The sequence below is a fragment of the Sander lucioperca genome, chromosome 5 (genome assembly GCF_008315115.2).
Source record: "Sander lucioperca isolate FBNREF2018 chromosome 5, SLUC_FBN_1.2, whole genome shotgun sequence".
Classification (NCBI taxonomy): Eukaryota; Metazoa; Chordata; class Actinopteri; order Perciformes; family Percidae; genus Sander; species Sander lucioperca.
In genome coordinates, this window is record NC_050177.1 from 5,955,771 (window position 1) to 5,973,388 (window position 17,618).

At 36.5% G+C, this 17,618-nt stretch overlaps 2 protein-coding genes across 8 annotated transcripts; one reads left to right on the plus strand and one right to left on the minus strand.

Moving 5' to 3' along the window:
* Positions 1-46: 46 nt before the first annotated feature.
* LOC116046528 (P2X purinoceptor 5-like) lies at positions 47-11,643 on the minus strand. 6 transcript variants are annotated; one of them, XM_031294888.2, is made up of 13 exons: positions 11,402-11,643; positions 9,455-9,605; positions 7,892-7,963; positions 4,912-4,987; positions 4,449-4,545; positions 3,610-3,690; positions 3,336-3,477; positions 2,499-2,635; positions 2,185-2,278; positions 1,803-1,868; positions 1,610-1,692; positions 1,109-1,302; positions 47-1,071 (listed from the first exon to the last, which is right to left on the minus strand). In XM_031294888.2, the coding sequence occupies exons 1-12, from the start codon at positions 11,536-11,538 to the stop codon at positions 1,221-1,223; spliced, it is 1,218 nt and encodes a 405-aa protein (XP_031150748.1). In that variant the 5' UTR covers positions 11,539-11,643; the 3' UTR covers positions 47-1,071; positions 1,109-1,220. The 6 variants fall into 6 exon arrangements, with proteins under 6 accessions (XP_031150748.1, XP_031150747.1, XP_035857264.1 ...); XM_031294887.2 differs by having other exon boundaries at positions 47-1,073; positions 1,111-1,302; positions 1,590-1,692; XM_036001371.1 differs by lacking the exon at positions 3,610-3,690 and having other exon boundaries at positions 47-1,073; positions 1,111-1,302; positions 1,590-1,692.
* Positions 11,644-13,389: 1,746 nt separating this feature from the next.
* Positions 13,390-17,584, plus strand: LOC116046533. 2 transcript variants are annotated; one of them, XM_031294895.2, is made up of 11 exons: positions 13,408-13,625; positions 14,490-14,813; positions 14,997-15,098; positions 15,225-15,284; positions 16,117-16,173; positions 16,409-16,453; positions 16,606-16,791; positions 16,891-16,938; positions 17,010-17,069; positions 17,196-17,222; positions 17,313-17,584. In XM_031294895.2, exons 1-11 carry the CDS (start codon positions 13,565-13,567, stop codon positions 17,369-17,371), a joined length of 1,029 nt encoding a protein of 342 aa, XP_031150755.1. In that variant the 5' UTR covers positions 13,408-13,564; the 3' UTR covers positions 17,372-17,584. The 2 variants fall into 2 exon arrangements, with proteins under 2 accessions (XP_035857271.1, XP_031150755.1); XM_036001378.1 differs by having other exon boundaries at positions 13,390-13,625; positions 16,891-17,069; positions 17,196-17,498.
* Positions 17,585-17,618: the final 34 nt, after the last annotated feature.

The following is a 17,618-nucleotide window of genomic DNA, read 5'->3' on the forward strand; positions in this document are numbered from 1 at the left end:
TATAATAAACAATAAAGTTATGATGCATACATTACACCACATCATGTGTCTTATTAAAATCTTTATTTGCACATTTACTTGGGTTACATGCAGCGCTTTCTTCTATTAATTTATACATAAAGCTTTTGGTTGGGAAACTGACTAAACAAAATCACATCATGTACCACTCTGAAGAAACATATATGTTGGAGGAAAACTAGCACTTAATGCTTGGTTCACTTCTGAGGTATATTTCATTCATAAGAATCATTGCAAATCAAGCAGCAAACAATGTACTTACTAAAAAAGGAAAGTGATTTAAGTCTTTTCTGCTAACTTTTCTGAGTGAAGTTTGCATATTCACCTACTGTGGGAGTGGGATTTTTTTTCCCACATGCTCATGCTTTGCTGTGTATTGTAGTAGGATAAGTGGATTTAAAAAGATATTGCAGTCCCTAGAATCAATCTGCTGGCTAAAAAATACATAGCACATGTTATCCTGTGACCTCTGATAGTCTAAAGAGAATTTCTACAAGCATAAATGACTTCCTTTCAGAAGAAGGTGACGAACCACTTGAGTGATATGTGGCATAAACACTGAGCCACCGTGTGAGGCCTCTGTGGAGACATTTGGTCTAAACAATGATGTTTAAGTGACATTTATACAACATATATCAACCTTGTAATAGTTAGTGTATCAGAGTCACCATACCTGTTTCATTTTTATGGTGAGGCCCCACATGTGACCTAAAGAAATCTCCTTTTATCCAATCAGCAATCAGAATTACGACCCTTGCACAGTATGTCATAATGACTATTACAAAAGTCTGTATTTCCTTATATGCTAATTTGTTTAACTATTTATTTTAAAGATGAGATTTGAATTCATGTCTGGAATATCTTTTCAACAGTATTTATCCACATAAAATATCTTAAATTCCATAAATGAATAGTTGTTTGGTTAAAAAATAAAAAAAATTTCACAAATTATACAACTTAAGCTTCAGTAAAAGTGGCCTGGATGCAAGAACATCACTTTCAGGCAATGTTGCTAAAATCGCACTCATTTCATGGCTAAACCATATAGTTACAGTATTGGAACCTGTGTTAATGATTGTTTTTAATTACCGTTTTAACGTTCTAAAAATGGAGTTGTTACAAAGGTAAAATATGTTGCATCCTCAAACTGACAAATTCAACCAAATTATTTTTTTAAGACGATGCCTCGTCTTACAAGAGCTTCACAGCAACGCCAGCTTCTTCTGCTCTGTGGCACCCTTTCTGTCTTCCACACTGTTGTCTTCAGATTTTGATTTATTACTTCTGTGGAATAGAGACAGATAATTATTCATTTTTGCAAATAAGCCATGTGTCATACCAGCATTACATTAGCCAAGAACAGCTTAAGATCTGTTGAAATTCTACATGTTAAACTACATATTATCCAGTTTATTACGCCATATATTAAATTAGATATAATTACAGCTGAATGGACCTACATAATGTTTCAGTTTCTTTGCTACAATGTAAACTTTTTCTCTGGTAACAATACTGTATAGAAAGTACTGTGAGGCTTAACTGCATAGATAAAGAATACTCTACATCTCTACCCATGTGTTGCTTTTCATACTTGTATCCTTCAAACTTTCTCTCTCGATAGGAGTTGCCCTTCTTCATTAGGTAGAGAAGGATCAAGTCACAGATGAAAGCTCCCTGTTAAATAAAGTTTCTGTCACAACTGGCAAAATGCAACAAAAAAAATCCTGTGTAGTTCTTTAAAAATGTTAAATGTTGTTTAACACATTATGATTAATGATACTTACAGCACCCATCAAAGCCAGCCCTGAGCCAACATTGATGGCTGTTGGGATGATGCTGAACTTCCCGGCCTATGAATAACAGCAGAAAAATAAGAAAGGTGGTTTAGCGCAAAAATCATCATAAAAACGTACCACTAAAGATACTGTCTGTCTTTTATAAAAAATGTCTTTGAATGTGACTTAATTCAGAACCTGCAGTTCACTGAGACGCAAAAAGAAATTATAAGATCACAATGCATCCTAATCCTGTTGTTGTAGGTAATCCAAGACCCTATAAGCTTTTGTCAGTTTGTTATGTGCTAATGTGCTGTGTATTGCATTTATGTTACATCATAAGGCTTTGGCAGAGCAGACAGTATTCATTCACCCTTTAAAACGCATTCACCTTTCCGTGCACCATGACGTTAAATTGGACACCATAGACTTTGAATAGAGATCGATAGCTCTCACCAGCAGTATTTTTGAAATACCGAGTATGTCTGTTGGGAGAAAAAAGGGAAAATATGGAAGCACTAGAATAAAAAAAAAAAATAACACAATTAAGATGTATGGATACTTTTCTCCTTTCAAATCATGTTTTCAATCGTAAATATATTACATTGTTCAAGAAAACTAGAAATATTTGTCTGTGCGACGAAAATTAGAAATATTTATCTGTGCGACATAGCAACATAAGACAGTGTCTGCAGTGAGTCTGACCTGAAGTTAAATCCTGTTGCGATGGTCTTGTTGGAGACGCTGACATCCAGACGAGTAAAGTGGTACTGTGGATGGCAGTTAGAGTAGCCTTTGTCAAGATCACAGTCCCACTCTATCACAACGCCAATGGAACCACCCTGGAAAACACAATACAAATTCGATCACATGTGGCTTCTAAATCATGTTAACTAATCATGGTAAATAGGGTGGGTGCACATCTCCAAACTACAGTCCAACAGGGCCATGGCCCCAAAGCATGTCTCCTTAAACACATTGATGCTCACTTCAGAATGAGACATGCAAATATAGGAACAATTAAAATTAAAATTCCCTTAATTAATCTGTCTTTTTTGTGTTGCTTCCTTTGCATTTCAAAATGTACTCTTTGCGTCATGTTCTGCCCAGATTATTGAAATAATTGTGGTGGAAATGTGCCTAAATAATGACAAATAAGTCGACTGACTACCATGTAACAACATGCAACTTAACGATTCACCTATCCAACTTCTACGATCCGGTACCAGTGCTTTCTTTTCCCCACATTTAAAATGTGTATTGTGCATCCCTTGTAATCAAGCAAGATCTATGTACAGTGTTATTTTCTAAGAAAGAAAACCATGAAATTAATTTGTGTTGTCACTAAATAAAAATGACAGCTGTTTTGGCTCCCTCAAACCTTACCCTTCACACCACCCCCTTTGTTTATAACATTTGTTCTCCCTATTTTTTCAGCTGTGATGTAGATGTGATAATGCCTGGACTGTTGTTTCTTTTGTTGTTCTGACAAACAAAATAATAATATCAAATACAATCTAAGTTGAAAAGTGTATTACTGACAAATGTGGCCATGTCCTGGAAGTTGTATCCAGCTCGTCTGGTGATGTCACCCAGGCGAAAGATGGGGCAGTAGGGGTGAAGCTCCTGGTCAAATCGGCATTTCTTCAAAAAGGAGTCATCAGCCGTTTCCAGAACGTTGGACCTCAGAGTTAAGAAGCGCACAGTATTACAGAATGTATGAGTGTGCACTGCTCACTGTAACATCAACTGTTTCCAGTTAACCAAGCAGTACACTGAGGTTGGTGAGTGTTGAACACAGAAGAAGAGGATTTACTTTGAAAATGTGAATTTGGGAAATTGGATGAAATTCTTTATGTAAATGGTGAAGTTTTCAGCATTTGTCAGCAGAGGCCCTCTGTCAAAAGAAAAAAGATAAAAAAAAGAATTGTAATTAAGTGCCACACATTCAGTGCATTGCTAAAAAAATAACTTAGTAATTTGGTAAAACAGGCAGTTTAGCCTAAACAGATAAGGCCAGGTCAAGCCTCTAAGTATCTGCTCTTTGCTTAGGTGACTGTAGTATTTAAAGGTAGCTTAAAGGTTAGCAAGAGAACAGTTTTGCCTGTCAAATGCTCAGTAGATTTATGACAGCACAGCCTGATACCCACTACAGGGCCTGTATGCCAAAACATCATTTAACATGAATACTGTGCATCCACAGAAACATTCACCCAACTTTGGAACATATTGCTATTATTATTGAAAATATGTTTCTCTCCGACCCACGGTGCAATAAGGACGCAACAAGTATAATACTTCTTATCTTTTATATTATACTTGTTGTATGTGTCCTTATTGCACCGTGGATCGGAGAGAAACATATTTTCTCTGTATGTCTGGCACATATTGCAGAATTAACAATAAACTTGACTTGACTTGACTTACTGTGTCCTGATAAGTGTCAAACTGAATTTTTAAAGTAATTCAAATTAAGACAAGCTTTTCGTTGGTCTCTATGAAAAACATTTGGCCCCATTACACATATGCCACAGTGACATCAAGGTGATTTCTACTGCTTTGTAGTGTCATTGCTGGGTTCCAAGAGTTGTTCAATATATATATATATATATATACAAAAATGCAAGAGATTTATGTAACTGCATTGCTCATTACTGTGGTTTGAATATTCTTTCAATGGGACACCAGCCGTAGATTTCACAGGTCCCAGTGGAGTTTTCATCTTTTCTTAAGCATCGGCCACTCATAATTCCTGAAGAAAAACAGCAGAATAAGACAGTCACACAACGTATCACATGTGAAATGACACCATATTTGAATTTCTGTTGCAAAGATATGGATTATACATAATCAGTTCATAATGAGAGTTGTGCTATTATTTCCAAATTCCATGTCAGCGCCATAGACTTAAACAGACAGAAACCAATTACAAACTAGAACATTCAATATTATTATCTAAAACACTTGTGTTTTCTATCATGCATGTTGCACTCATTTCCTTTATTTGGAAAACACCATGACAATGAGAGAGAATGTAACCTTGTTGAATTAAGCTCAGAATGGCACTAAGCCAATGAAACTTAATGGCGATTTAAAATCAGCGATGTTTCTTTCTTACCGTTACCAGCCACTATCATCTTCCCCTCTTCACAGTCCTTGTCATCTCGACAGTGACCATTCAGCACTTTGGGGTTCTGAGAACAAACGCCGCAGAAAAAAAGCAGAAGTTCATGAAATATTTAACCATAACAGACCAGTATTTTACAAGTCACAAACGAGGCTTGTAAAATAAAAAATAAAATTAAAAAAATACATGAAAAGTTTTGCACAACATAAGAAATAAAATACTCGCAGTAAGGCAACATTATAACTTGCTAAGTAAAAACTATGAGATGCTAACTCAAAATAGTGAGATAGTTTGTCACATTTGAAGTATCTTGTAATTTTTATATAATTTACTACCTCCTAATTTTGATTTACATACTTTTCTTGGCAGATATGGGCTCCCATACTTATCACATATATTGGCATTTGGAAAATAAATTGGAATTGACATTGGGGTAAAATTCCAACATTCACAGATTGTGTAACCAAAAGATATACTAATATAGTTCAAAAACAAGTTCAGCTTACTCTGAATCTTTAATCAGAGAGTTGCTGCATGTTTCCAAGAATGCTTTCAAATAAAGGTAAGAGGTTGCTTTTTTCTTGCAAAACCATTACCGTATGTAACGTAAATGTAGTTAGGGGTTGTTTATGAACACGTCTGTGCCTTTTCTTCTCAAAAATTCTTGTTTTAGTGAAACTTGACTGTGCCTTGCTGGAACATGTTAAATGACAGTTCCCACTCAAGTGTGGCAGCAGACCCTGTGGCTTTCAGACCCAGGGGCAAAAAAATGTATACAAGAGAGGTGTTTTATGGCTGTGTGTGCTTGTACTCATGTGCTTGTACAGGCCTGTTATTCTTCTTGGCAGATGCAGTGAGGCAGGAGACCAGAAGAGGCTGAGTTTACATACCAGGAACCCTCTGGAAATTTGTAGCTATAGCTATAGCTAAGAGAATGACCAGTATAATTCACACACACACACACACACACACACACACACACACACACACACACACACACACAAACTAATAGAAAGGGAGATGTGTCAGCCTTTCTGTTTCTGTACTCATTGTGCATTGTGCAAATTACAGAGTGACTTTAGGGGGTTACTGCAATGTGTAACTGTTTTCTTCATCCTGGCATTTTCTTTTAAATTGCACTGATTTGTGGTGCTTCTGGTAGCTGACTGGCTCAAGTAGCCATTTATCACAAGAGATAACATGCTTGTCTCTATAGTTCACTGAAATTAAAAGGGGATCTAAGCGTAGATAAGTTTATATTTTTCATTTTCATCTATTCTCTAACCTCAGCAACACATTGCCCACTGTATCTTTAAAACGTGGCTGGCTTGAATACTTTCCAGATGATGAGATGTCAAACAGTGGAAAGTAAATGAAGTAACCTTAAGATAAACACTAGTCACAGACAGCCCGAAACTGCGAGCAAGCGGCATCATGCAGAGAGAACACAGCGTCTAAACAGCACATCATGCCCTCGCAACACATCTTCACCAACATTATAGGTTGATTTCTACTAAACAACACCCAAAACGACACATACAACCATTCTATTTACTGCCGCACGGTGGCGATTACATCATGTGCCCGTTTTTTTTTAACATAATGGGCACAGTTTTAAACACTTAGTTAACGTTGTCAAAGTAACTAGTAAAGTTTATGAACAAAAATACTTAGGTTTAGTAAAACATCAGTGATTGCTTAAAAGGAGTCACGTAAACTAATAAAATGAGGACGTAATGTGATGTCACGGATGTCATTGATCAGTAAAACTTTGGTTAATTTTAAAATGACAGTTGACTTTTGGTTTCCCATGGGACATGAACCCCACTCTCCTGAGTGAAGGTCCTGTGTTTGTTTGACCCCATTCACCACTCCAACCTAACTCCTCTTATACTTTGTCACCTCACTTCCTGCTTAATATTGCTTTCGATAATTACTACAGCCACGAGAGGTTGCCGCCTAACAAGAAACATAGTTGTGGATCTCATTGTGGGTCATTATGAGCTGCTTGCATAGTTGTGCAATACGGCCGTTTTCTGGGTGAGGACGCGTTGGCCCTCCAGCTAGCTGATACTCACAGCAGTTAGTATCCTAGTGTTAAACACAAACATGTTTGTACTTTGAAGCACTGTAGGGAAATTCAGCTCTCTATAATATAAAATAAGAGAAAACTGTGTAGTGGAAAAATGCAATTCAGAAAATGCATAAAGTGTGATGAATAAAGTGGTCAGTTCTGTTGCTAAAAAGGTCACAGAAGCAAGACAGAGAAAGTATCTGATTAGATTCCCTCTTCTCTAACATCTCAGACATTGTTTGCCCTTTCAATACCAGGAACTGGGCCCCTGTTCAACAGGAAACTATGGTCAAGGTAAGGCAATGGCAAGTAACAGACTTTAGTAACACGCTGATAATCTTCAAACCTCACGCACATACATACAGTACATATCCATATCCATGTTAAGCTACTGACTATCTTCAATGCACAGCTAATACAATGTAGAGCAAAGGCCCTAACTGTCCAACCTTGGTAAGGGTAAAAAGACGGAGAGGCTCACAATTTTCCTGCGTATAGAAAATTTACTCGCCCTTTTATAGCTTCAAAATATGTTAAGATCTCAAATTCCTCACAGTTTTTACAGTCCAACGTTAAAACGAACTTGGGTTTAAACACTAGTAATGGCTGATATTTGTCTTCCATTTATCTGTAATGTATTTTAATGGATTGTTGAGATGGATTTAGATTTTTTTTTAAATGAGGAGGATAAAAAATTATGTACACCTGACAAACAACTTTGACTTGGCGAGGCAAGGATAACACGACTACTGTTTGCAAAATGTGTTTATTCTGTACCACATTGTACGATAAATTGATCATTACTACTGTCATTATGATTAGCAAATTAGATCTAAGATATTTATTTTGACAGCTGCTATTACAGTCACTGAAAGGATCTGTGTTCTGTATTCTTACCTCAGCACAGTATCCCAGCTTCTGGTTTGGCGTCTCTAAGAAATTAGTTACGACAAACAGAACAGCTTCACCCTAGATGTAGAGAAAACACATGTGCATTGGTCTTTATGTTGAAATCATAACATGATGACCCTTGTGCTGCCTCCCTTTCTCCTTCCCAGCATTGGACAGCATTAAGGGGTCCTTCGATGTTCCCATGCCATACTGAGGACCCCTTAAGATAGAAAAAAAGTAGATGAAAAACATTTCTTTTTACAATTAACACTAAAAATGATGCATTTGCAAACGACAATGTACAGTAGTACAAAATGCAAAAACCATACTTTGGTGTTCCATTTTTACCTCTGTACTTAAAATTTCATTACACTTATTTTTTTCTTTTTACAAAATGAACAAAAAACACTGACAACGAAGACAATCTTGGGAAGATCATAATTTGAATACAGATGAAACAAAATTTAAATAATCTAAACTAAAAAGGAATCAGATTTAGGTTTGAATTGAAACACAGTCAAACACTATAACTATGCTTGTTTACAATATATTTAGTCAAAGCTGATCTTCAGAGGAAAACATAAAGTGCATCTTTGGATGGGAAAAACAACGATGAATGGAAATGCTACTGACTCTTTAGGTCATCCCCTGACCCTGCAGACCTGTCCCTCTCAGTGATACTGTACCAGCCACTTTACCAACACCTGTTTGCTACATTATGTTAGTTGTCATGTTCTAACTATTCCTCTCAGAAACCTGTTTTATGTTGATATAAACCTCCCTGTGTCTCCTCTCATTCCCAAAATGTCAAACTACTCCTTAACTCAACCAGTCCTGTGTGAGTGGCTGTCTGTATTTGAGTCCTAATCCTGCTGCCTGAACAGGAGTCTGTATCTACGACGTTCCACTTCCGGGATTGCTCCGTTGCTGTCGGAAAATCCACCGAATTTCACTCTTTTAGGCCAAATGTCTGTTACCTTCTGCTTTCTTTGTGTTGTAATTTTAAACTCTAGTCGATTTATGAGGACTATGGTTAACTGCTCCTCAGATCTCTGCAGGGTAAATCCAGACAGCTAGCTAGACTATCTGGCCAATCTGAGTTTTCTCTCGCATGACTAAAACAACCTTTTAACCTACACGTTCCACCAAAACAAGTTCCTTCCCGAACCTATTTTGCAGCGGCAGCGTGGTTCCGCTCGGCGCTTAGCACCTCCCAAGATGATTGTGATTGGTTTAAAGAAATGCCAATAAACCAGAGCACGTTTTTCTCCCATCACAGAAGGACTAGCCAGACGCTCCTCCGCAGCGCTGTGGAGGAAGGTCTGTCAATGTGAGACTACCTACATCACGCACTTCACATTTTGTTGCTTTGTCAGCCGGCGCTGACGCATGTTACTAATGGTGCAGTTCAGTTAAATCCTGCTTCATCCATGAATTCAAGCAGGCATAGGGAACAAACACTTAGAAAGGATGTTTTGTTAACTTAGTCTAGCCTGTAGCAAGTGTGTGTCTTTTACACATTTTTAAAGTGTGTACTACATACTTGTACTGTTGTGTAAATGTTTTCACCTGTGGTGGGATGACATAGTCCTCAGGTCCCCACACTAGCAGACCAGACTCAGTGGTGTTAGTCACTGAGACTCCCTTCAGTTTAGTTATAATAGAGCTCTGGATGGCCTCGTCTGTCTCCTGGTAGCCCTTCTTGCTTACAAAAACCCACCTGTGGGTGAGAGGAAAAATGTAACAGCTGAAAGGTGTGTTTAAAGCACCTTATTTAGTATGCCGTTGTCATTATCATGTAATATTCTTATATGGAGTTACAACTGTTGCTATGATACTTTTGGGTCTAGGACTAAAATGTAGGCCTACACTACGTTACAGAAACACTGTACTATAAGACAATTATTTTTTACTCTTATGCTGACTGTATTTGATGCCTGTTGTTTTTATAATTAAGCACTTTGTGACTACATAAGTCAAATGTGTTTGCTATATCAGGCTTACTAGGGTGAGTACTGTTAAATTGGGACACTTCAAATTAAAATTCTGGAACAATTTACAGAATTTTCCATATGTCTAAGCTCCAAACATGATACCTTTCTATAAACATCAATCCCCTTACTACAAAATGCAAAAGAAAAAATTAAGAATTATTTAAAATAAAATCAATGATTCTATCTCAAACACAATGTGTCCTAAGACCACTTTTTTACAGGTGCTACTGGCAAAACTGGACACCTTATATTGAGATACAAAAAATGATACAAAATAAATGGGACACTGTCATTGTCAAAATAGGACACCTTATATTATGATACAAAAGACAGAGACATTGAAGAAGAGGAGCAATTTCAACATTTAATGTCTACAAATAACACACAGCCTAATAAAATACAACAGCAAAAGTATAGCATCTCTAGAACATCTTTTTTCCATTCTTTTTTACTTGCTCTTGCTTCTCTTCTCCTGCCTTTCCATGTTCCCTTACCTTAGATTTTGAGGGTTTTAAACTATTCATATACCTATTTATTTAAAAGTATAATATATTTAATATTTGTTTACAATATTATACATCTCAGTTCTGTACTCTAGGAATTACTGCCTTTCCCTTTTATAGGGTAGAATAGCTAGCTAGAGCTTTTTGTACTGAAATGCTTCTTTGCATAGTTCCAGAAAGCTATCTGACATATTTAGAGATATTATATTTGATCTAGTTTAGAAAATGATTTATCTGAAGACAGCAAGTGTTTTATGATCCTCAGCAAGAGTTTTCCCCTGTCAAAATGACAAAGAGCAGTGTCCCATTCTAACAGTAGGCAACTGGCAAAATGGGACAATATCAAAATAAGAATTACATTAGAAACTATACTGGAATGAAACAGTAAGTATTGGGTTTTAGATTTCTAGAAGCTTACGCTGTGTCATGTCTCTTACCATTGTGATTCTTGGATTAAATGTAACCAAAGATACTCTGAGAACTGTCTCTGGTGTCACTACACGTGAGCCACTCCTACTCATACGACGTCAAATCCACATTACCTTTTTTTCTTATATACCTTTTAAGCAATACATAGCTTGGTATTGGGTTAATTTCTGTATTCCTTGAAAATGCAATTCACTGCAGAGCTTAACTGTCCCATTTTGACGATACTCACCCTACATCTTATTTTTTATTTCTGGGTTTTGCTACTTTTTAGCACTACTTATTTTATTTCATGTTATTATATTTTTTACGTATATGCTGGCACTGGGAAATGAGTTGCTTTTAATCTCATTGTACATGTGTATAGTGACAATAAAAGGCATTCTATTCTATTCTATTCTATTCTACAGGGTACTGAACAAACCACAAGAGTCCAGTACACTGGACATTAGAAAAACTTTGTGTGACAACTGTTCTCCTTAAAGACATAAATTTATATTATTATTATTTGCTTAGGGTTAATTAATACCAATTTATCACATGTGAAATGAGGTAAGAAAACTACATAGCCACGACGTAATTCACTGACTTACCCTATAATGTAACCGATGAAAGATAACTGAATAAGTCTGTACAAAACTCCAACTTTCTTATTTTTGGCGACAATGTATTTTTCCGTTTTATAGTCGAACAAGGAGAGGAAGCATCCTTTGAAGAAGCTCCCGGCCATCCTGCAGCTGTCCACGGACAGTTGGGTGTCAGTGTTCCACACCAGAGAGTTTCATTGCAGCAGCACAGGTGGGGCACGCTCCCCCTACTGATCATTATCATCAGGCTCAAGTCAGAATCAACTAGCACAATATCCGGGTGGGATTTTCAAAATAAGACTGGACATGGTGGTAATGAGGACAATGACATCCGGTATTCTCTTCTTTTTTTTATTTATTTTTTTTTTTATTTAAAGAACATACACTACCGGTCAAAAGTTTGGGGGTCACTTAGAATTTTCCATTCCACTCCATTATAGACAGAATACCAGCTGAGATCAGTTGCATTGTTTTTTTAACCAGGGCAGCAGTTTTCAGATTACATTATGTGCTTACATAATTGCAAAAGGGTTCTCCAATGTTTTCTCAATTAGCCTTTTAAAATGATATCAGATTAGTAAACAGAATGTGCCTTTGGAACATTGGATGAATGGTTGCTGATAATGGACAATGTAGATATTGCATTAAACATCAGCCACTTCTTTCTACAACAGTTGACAACCCTTTTGCAATTATGTAAGCACATAATGTAATCTGAAAACTGCTGCCCTGATTAAAAAAACAATGCAAGTGATCTCAGCTGGTATTCTGTCTATAATGAAGTGGAATGGAAATTTCTAAGTGACCCCAAACTTTTGACCGGTAGTGTAGGTACATCGACAGTATGTACATACACCAAAAGTCAATACCAGAGGTGCATATACAGATAAAATATATGTAAAATATAAATAAAGGTAATAGAAAATGTAATGCACATTAAATCAAATGTATCATCTGTACATGAGAAATGTATCAAACAAAAAATCAGTCTTAATTGCCTTCTTATTCTTAATGTCTCTTGAAGTGTTGCCGTATTGGTGCAGTTCTTGAAAAAAGTGTTAAAAGTTTGGTTTGGAGTCCGCCCATTTCTTCTTGTGAATGTGGAATTTTCCCATTAACAAGATTAACTGTACAAACTAGACAATATCTTTGTCCATCTCATTGCCTTCAAAACAAATAATAATGTATTTATCCTTAAATTGAATTGATTGCAGTTTTCCTTCTTAAGATGTTGAACATCAACCCAAAATATTTTAGTATACATACGTATGGTGAAAGAACAAATGACAGATTGTTTCTTCTTCATCTGCTATTCTCTTGGATAAGTATACATCATAATTGTCATCATAGTCTGGATCAACGGAAGTACTTTTCCAGGACATCCTGCGCGGCTTCCGCTTCTGCTCTCTGTGTGTTGCCGTTCTCAAAATCCCTTCATTTGGATCAACAACAAACTTCGAGCTACTATCTAACTGGGATGTCACGCAGGTGCTCTGAGATGAGGCTACTGATTTTCATATGTATTGGGGTGGCCTTTAAATGTTTCAGGTGGTCAAGGTTGAGCTAATTTAAACGTAACAGAAATATCAATGAAAAAATTTGATGAAGCAATTATGAAGAAAAAAATGTCCACCGTATACTATAAGGGCTTGTTAGATATATAATAATTTCTATTTATCAGTGTTTCTTTTCGTGGTTATCACAAATCAGCAGACACAGAAGGAACCTTGATTTTAGCTAAACATAAAATATAGGAAATGTGCTACTTGTGTTTTAGACCTTGTGCTTTTTAGCCTTGGTGATTAACTTTTTTCTTAACCTTTACATGTGCCATCACAAGACCCCTTTCTGCGGAAGCATCAACAGGAAGTGGTCTGGAGGAGGAGTCATTTCAGGCCTTTTTCTAACAATCATCTACATGTTCATTGTGTAAAAGATAAATATTTACTGATTTAAATTTAAATAGTTGACATGATCACCTTACAAGTTGAAGAAAGAAAGTTATGTTAAACATTTTGGCTGCCGTTCATGTGAAACTATAAGACAACAAAGCACTTTCGAAAATGACTAAATGACCCGTGATGGTCCTGTGGTTTTGTGCCGTGACGCTTAGAGGGCTTAGTGTGCAGCTTTACCACATTGCTGTTCACACTGTACGAGTTGCTGACAATGACTGCTGACAGGTGGATTGTCCTTTTAGCCCTGTGCTTTATTTGTGTGTCTTCAAATGGTAAGTCATTTTGTGAATAAAATTAGACAATGAAAATATAATTTATATAGAATGAAATTCTCCCTCTTTTGCTACATTATAATTGTTTGATCTGTTTGTACATCATTCAGTCAATTTCAGTTCCTCAATCTTTGAAGTCTTGTGCTTAAATCAGAATCAGAATCAGAAAGGGCTTTATTGCCAAGTACGTTGCACATACGAGGAATTTGTCATGGTGTTGTTGGAGCATGTCACACATTCAAATATAAGAAGGATAAAAAGAATATAAACAATATAAGTATAAACATATACACACAGTATGTATTAATAACGATAAAATAAATTTAAATAAATAGTAAAATAAGTTAAACAGTAAACAAATATGTAAGTTAATATACTTAGAGCTTGGCAAATCTGTTGACAACAAGACAAGATATGACTAGTGGACTATGATGTTCGTAATTTATTAAATGATATGTCATATTAATTATCTCCCCCCCCCCCACCCCCCCCCCACCCCTTTAAAAAACAGTTTATTAATTCATCTAGTAATATTGGGCTAATTTGTAAGAATTTGTGTGCAGATTATAGCTTTTTTTTAAAAATCCGTTTCAATGTTATATATGTTTTTAATCAGTGTCTTTAAAAAAAGTTGTAATTTTTATATTTATTTTCTGTTCAATTTTCTGCTAAAGTGTTACCAGTCACATTCAATAAATGTATTCCCAGCCCTGACGATTAATTTAAAGATGTCCAGACAAATGTTTGAAATATCTACAGTAATAAGGAGGACGAGTTTTTACTGTTGGTACTCTTGGTTATTTGAATATGACATAAGCGACCTAAAGTTGAAACTTGTTCTTGTATTTCTCTTTTCCCGTTAAGAAGAGCAGAATTCCAGTGTTTGTAAGACGCACACACTCAGCGCTCCGCTTGGCTCCTCCGTGCTCCTGCCATGCAACTTTGCAACAATTAAACGTGACTGGGTGTCCTGGGCCCACACTCTTAAGGGAGATCTGGTCCATATCAAATCTGAAGGTCGTATTAGGTTCCTGGACCACAGGTACGGTCGGGTGAGAGTATTTCCTAACCAGGGCTCAGAGGGGAACTACTCCATCTTCATCGATGAACTTAACAACTCTGACCTGGGGCGTTATCGCTGTAAGCAGGGACATGACTGTCTTCAAGTGGAGTTGGTTGCTGAAAGAGGTAAGATGGTGATTTCAGTTTGAAAGTAATGGTAATGCTTTCTCAATACTGAGCAGCAGCCTGTGCAGAAACATGCAGCCTCCTTCCTTTCCATGGTCACAAACCTCCCCCATGAGAGAGGACAATTGAATGGGCTTGAGTTTCCTGTGAAACATATTTGTAAAACCACAAATTATAATGCAGATGCTCTGAGTGAAGAGATGACGCTACTGATTTTCATCTGTGTTGGCGTGGCTGCTTTCATCCTGCTGAGCGTTTGTGGCTACTACTGCACCAAGTGCAAATGTAAGTATTTGCTCAGTCTTGCACTCTCCGTCCACACAGATTAAAAGTTAGTGTTTTGTTGGTTCATTTGATGGATTGGGTGGTTATTTTAAAAAAAAAACTTTATTATTAAACTTTTTATTTCAGTGTGCTGCAATAACAGAAAGCAGGACAATACGAACAATCCTGAAGGTGCAGGTACTGAGGGTAAGCAATAATTTCACAATTTACCATTTACATTAGATTCATCTTCTGTATAATCTTTCTCGATACACAGATACTTTTACATTAGAGCACAGGAATATACTGTACAGTAGGCCTACAGTACTGTACAGTATAGCCAGTTAAGGCATCTTAGATCCAAATTAAATTATAAGGAGTTGCATCTGTTAAAGTTATTTAAGAAGATATTAATATCATGCACAGGACACTGAAAATGCACACAACAGAGCACATTGGCAAAGTAAGTGATGAATAGTATAGCAAATACACAACAATGCACACTTTTTTTCAAATGAATAGTTATTTTTGGGTGCACGTTACTCGCTTTCTTGCCGAGAAGATCGATACCACCCTCTGTATGTACACTTAATGTGAAGCTATAGAGCCAGGAGACAATTAGCTTAGCTTAGCACATAGACTAGAAACGGGTAAACAGCTTGCCTGGCTCTTGCCACAGTGACGCCATGTTGTTTAAACTGTAAATATGAGCAACCTATAGTCGGGAAAACCGGTCACGTTAGCCTTGGAGATGTAATTGCAAGATAATCTAAATTTCTAACAGTGATGATCTCCCACAAATGTCAACAAACGTTTGCCACATCGTTAGCTTAATTTTTTAAGACTTTGAACAGAGCCAGGTTAGCTATTTCTCCCTGTTTCTGATCTGTAAAGGACCAGTTTCTGTCTTTGTGCTAAGCTGAGCTAACCTACTGCTAGCTGTAGCCTTGTATTTACAAGATTAATATGAGACAAAACATATTGCCCCAAAAATGTCCAACTATTCCTTTAAGTTGCTTCATATATTGTCCCACTGCAGGTGTCAGTGCTACACCTGAGGAAACAGGCAGAGCGCCAGTAGAGCAACAGCAGAGAGGTAATCTATCTCAATAACAACACAAAAACACACACAGTCATGTAACTGGTACTATATACAGTAACTATATACATATATATATATATATATATATATATATATATATATATATATATATATATATATATATATATATATATATATATATATATATATATATATGATGCAGTAAGTTAGTTGATGAGGACAAGTAATATGTCTGTTGTGTTTTCTTGACAAGAAACCTGTGTCATAGTGTTTCCTTTTCCTACAGGAGCAGGCAATGATCATCTTGTTTATGGTGCGTTCACGCAGCTCTTCTTCTTTCTTTGATCCTTTCTTTCCATGTCATCTATTGATTCACCTTGTTAAAAAGCTAATGTATTTGTTATCCCACCTAAAACATCACGATTGTCTGAGTCAATATTTAAGCTTATCTTTTCTAAATATCAGAAAATGATGACCAAGGCCCATCCAACCAGCAGAATGACCCCACCAGAAATTATTGCAGTCCAATATCAGAAGTTCTGCCTGATCCGCAAGGGACTCAACCCATTCAAAGTGTCAGTGGGATTTATCCAAACTTGAACCAGTTTGAGAGGATGGAAAGTCAGAGAAAAAAACAGGGATTTCATCGAGGTGCTTAATATTGAGCAGAATTACTGCTCTTTGTATTACTGGTTACTCTTATTATCTTGACAAACTGGAGTAACTCAGTCTTATCTCTCACCTCTTCAGAACTCTTCAGCAGATTACGGCAAGCAAGTCTCAGTCGGCATTATTACGGTAATATATTCATCTTTTCTTTCATCATTTCAATGCTGTCAGGAATTTCACTTATTCATTTCATTATACAGCTAACCAAAGTGAAATCAGCCAGCAACAAGCCATGTCAACTCAGGCAAATCATCGCAAAGGTATTTTGATTTAATTTTATTTGTCAAAATGATTTAGCCTATCTGTGTGTCAGAATAAATAGCCTAATGCAAAAAGAAATATCTTAGATTAATCACTTATTAATCACGTATTTTGTTTTGCATCAGGTCTGGGGAAGAAAAAAGCCAAAGAAAGTGAGTGCTGACTTCATCTGTGGAGAACTTTCGGGATGAAATAATACTGTGCTCAACCACTCTCCCATTTCTCCGTTGTTTCCCTGTCAGATGCTGAATGCAAAAACCCGATTTACAACAGGAGCACAGACCAGCTCAACCGCCTATAGAGAGAGTAAAGGAGAGTTTAAACAGCTGATACTGTCAGTATCAACGTCCTTTCCAATGACAGTTATTGATTTTTCAATTTACATATTATACCTGATACATATATTATATTTGCTTTCTGTATAATTGCACTGCATTTCCTGTACATGTAGTAGACAATGAGTTATACCTGTTTGGTAAAGACTATCAAATAAAGATCTTCATAGACAAATCGAGACGCAGTCTATATATGTGTTAAATGAGACAAAC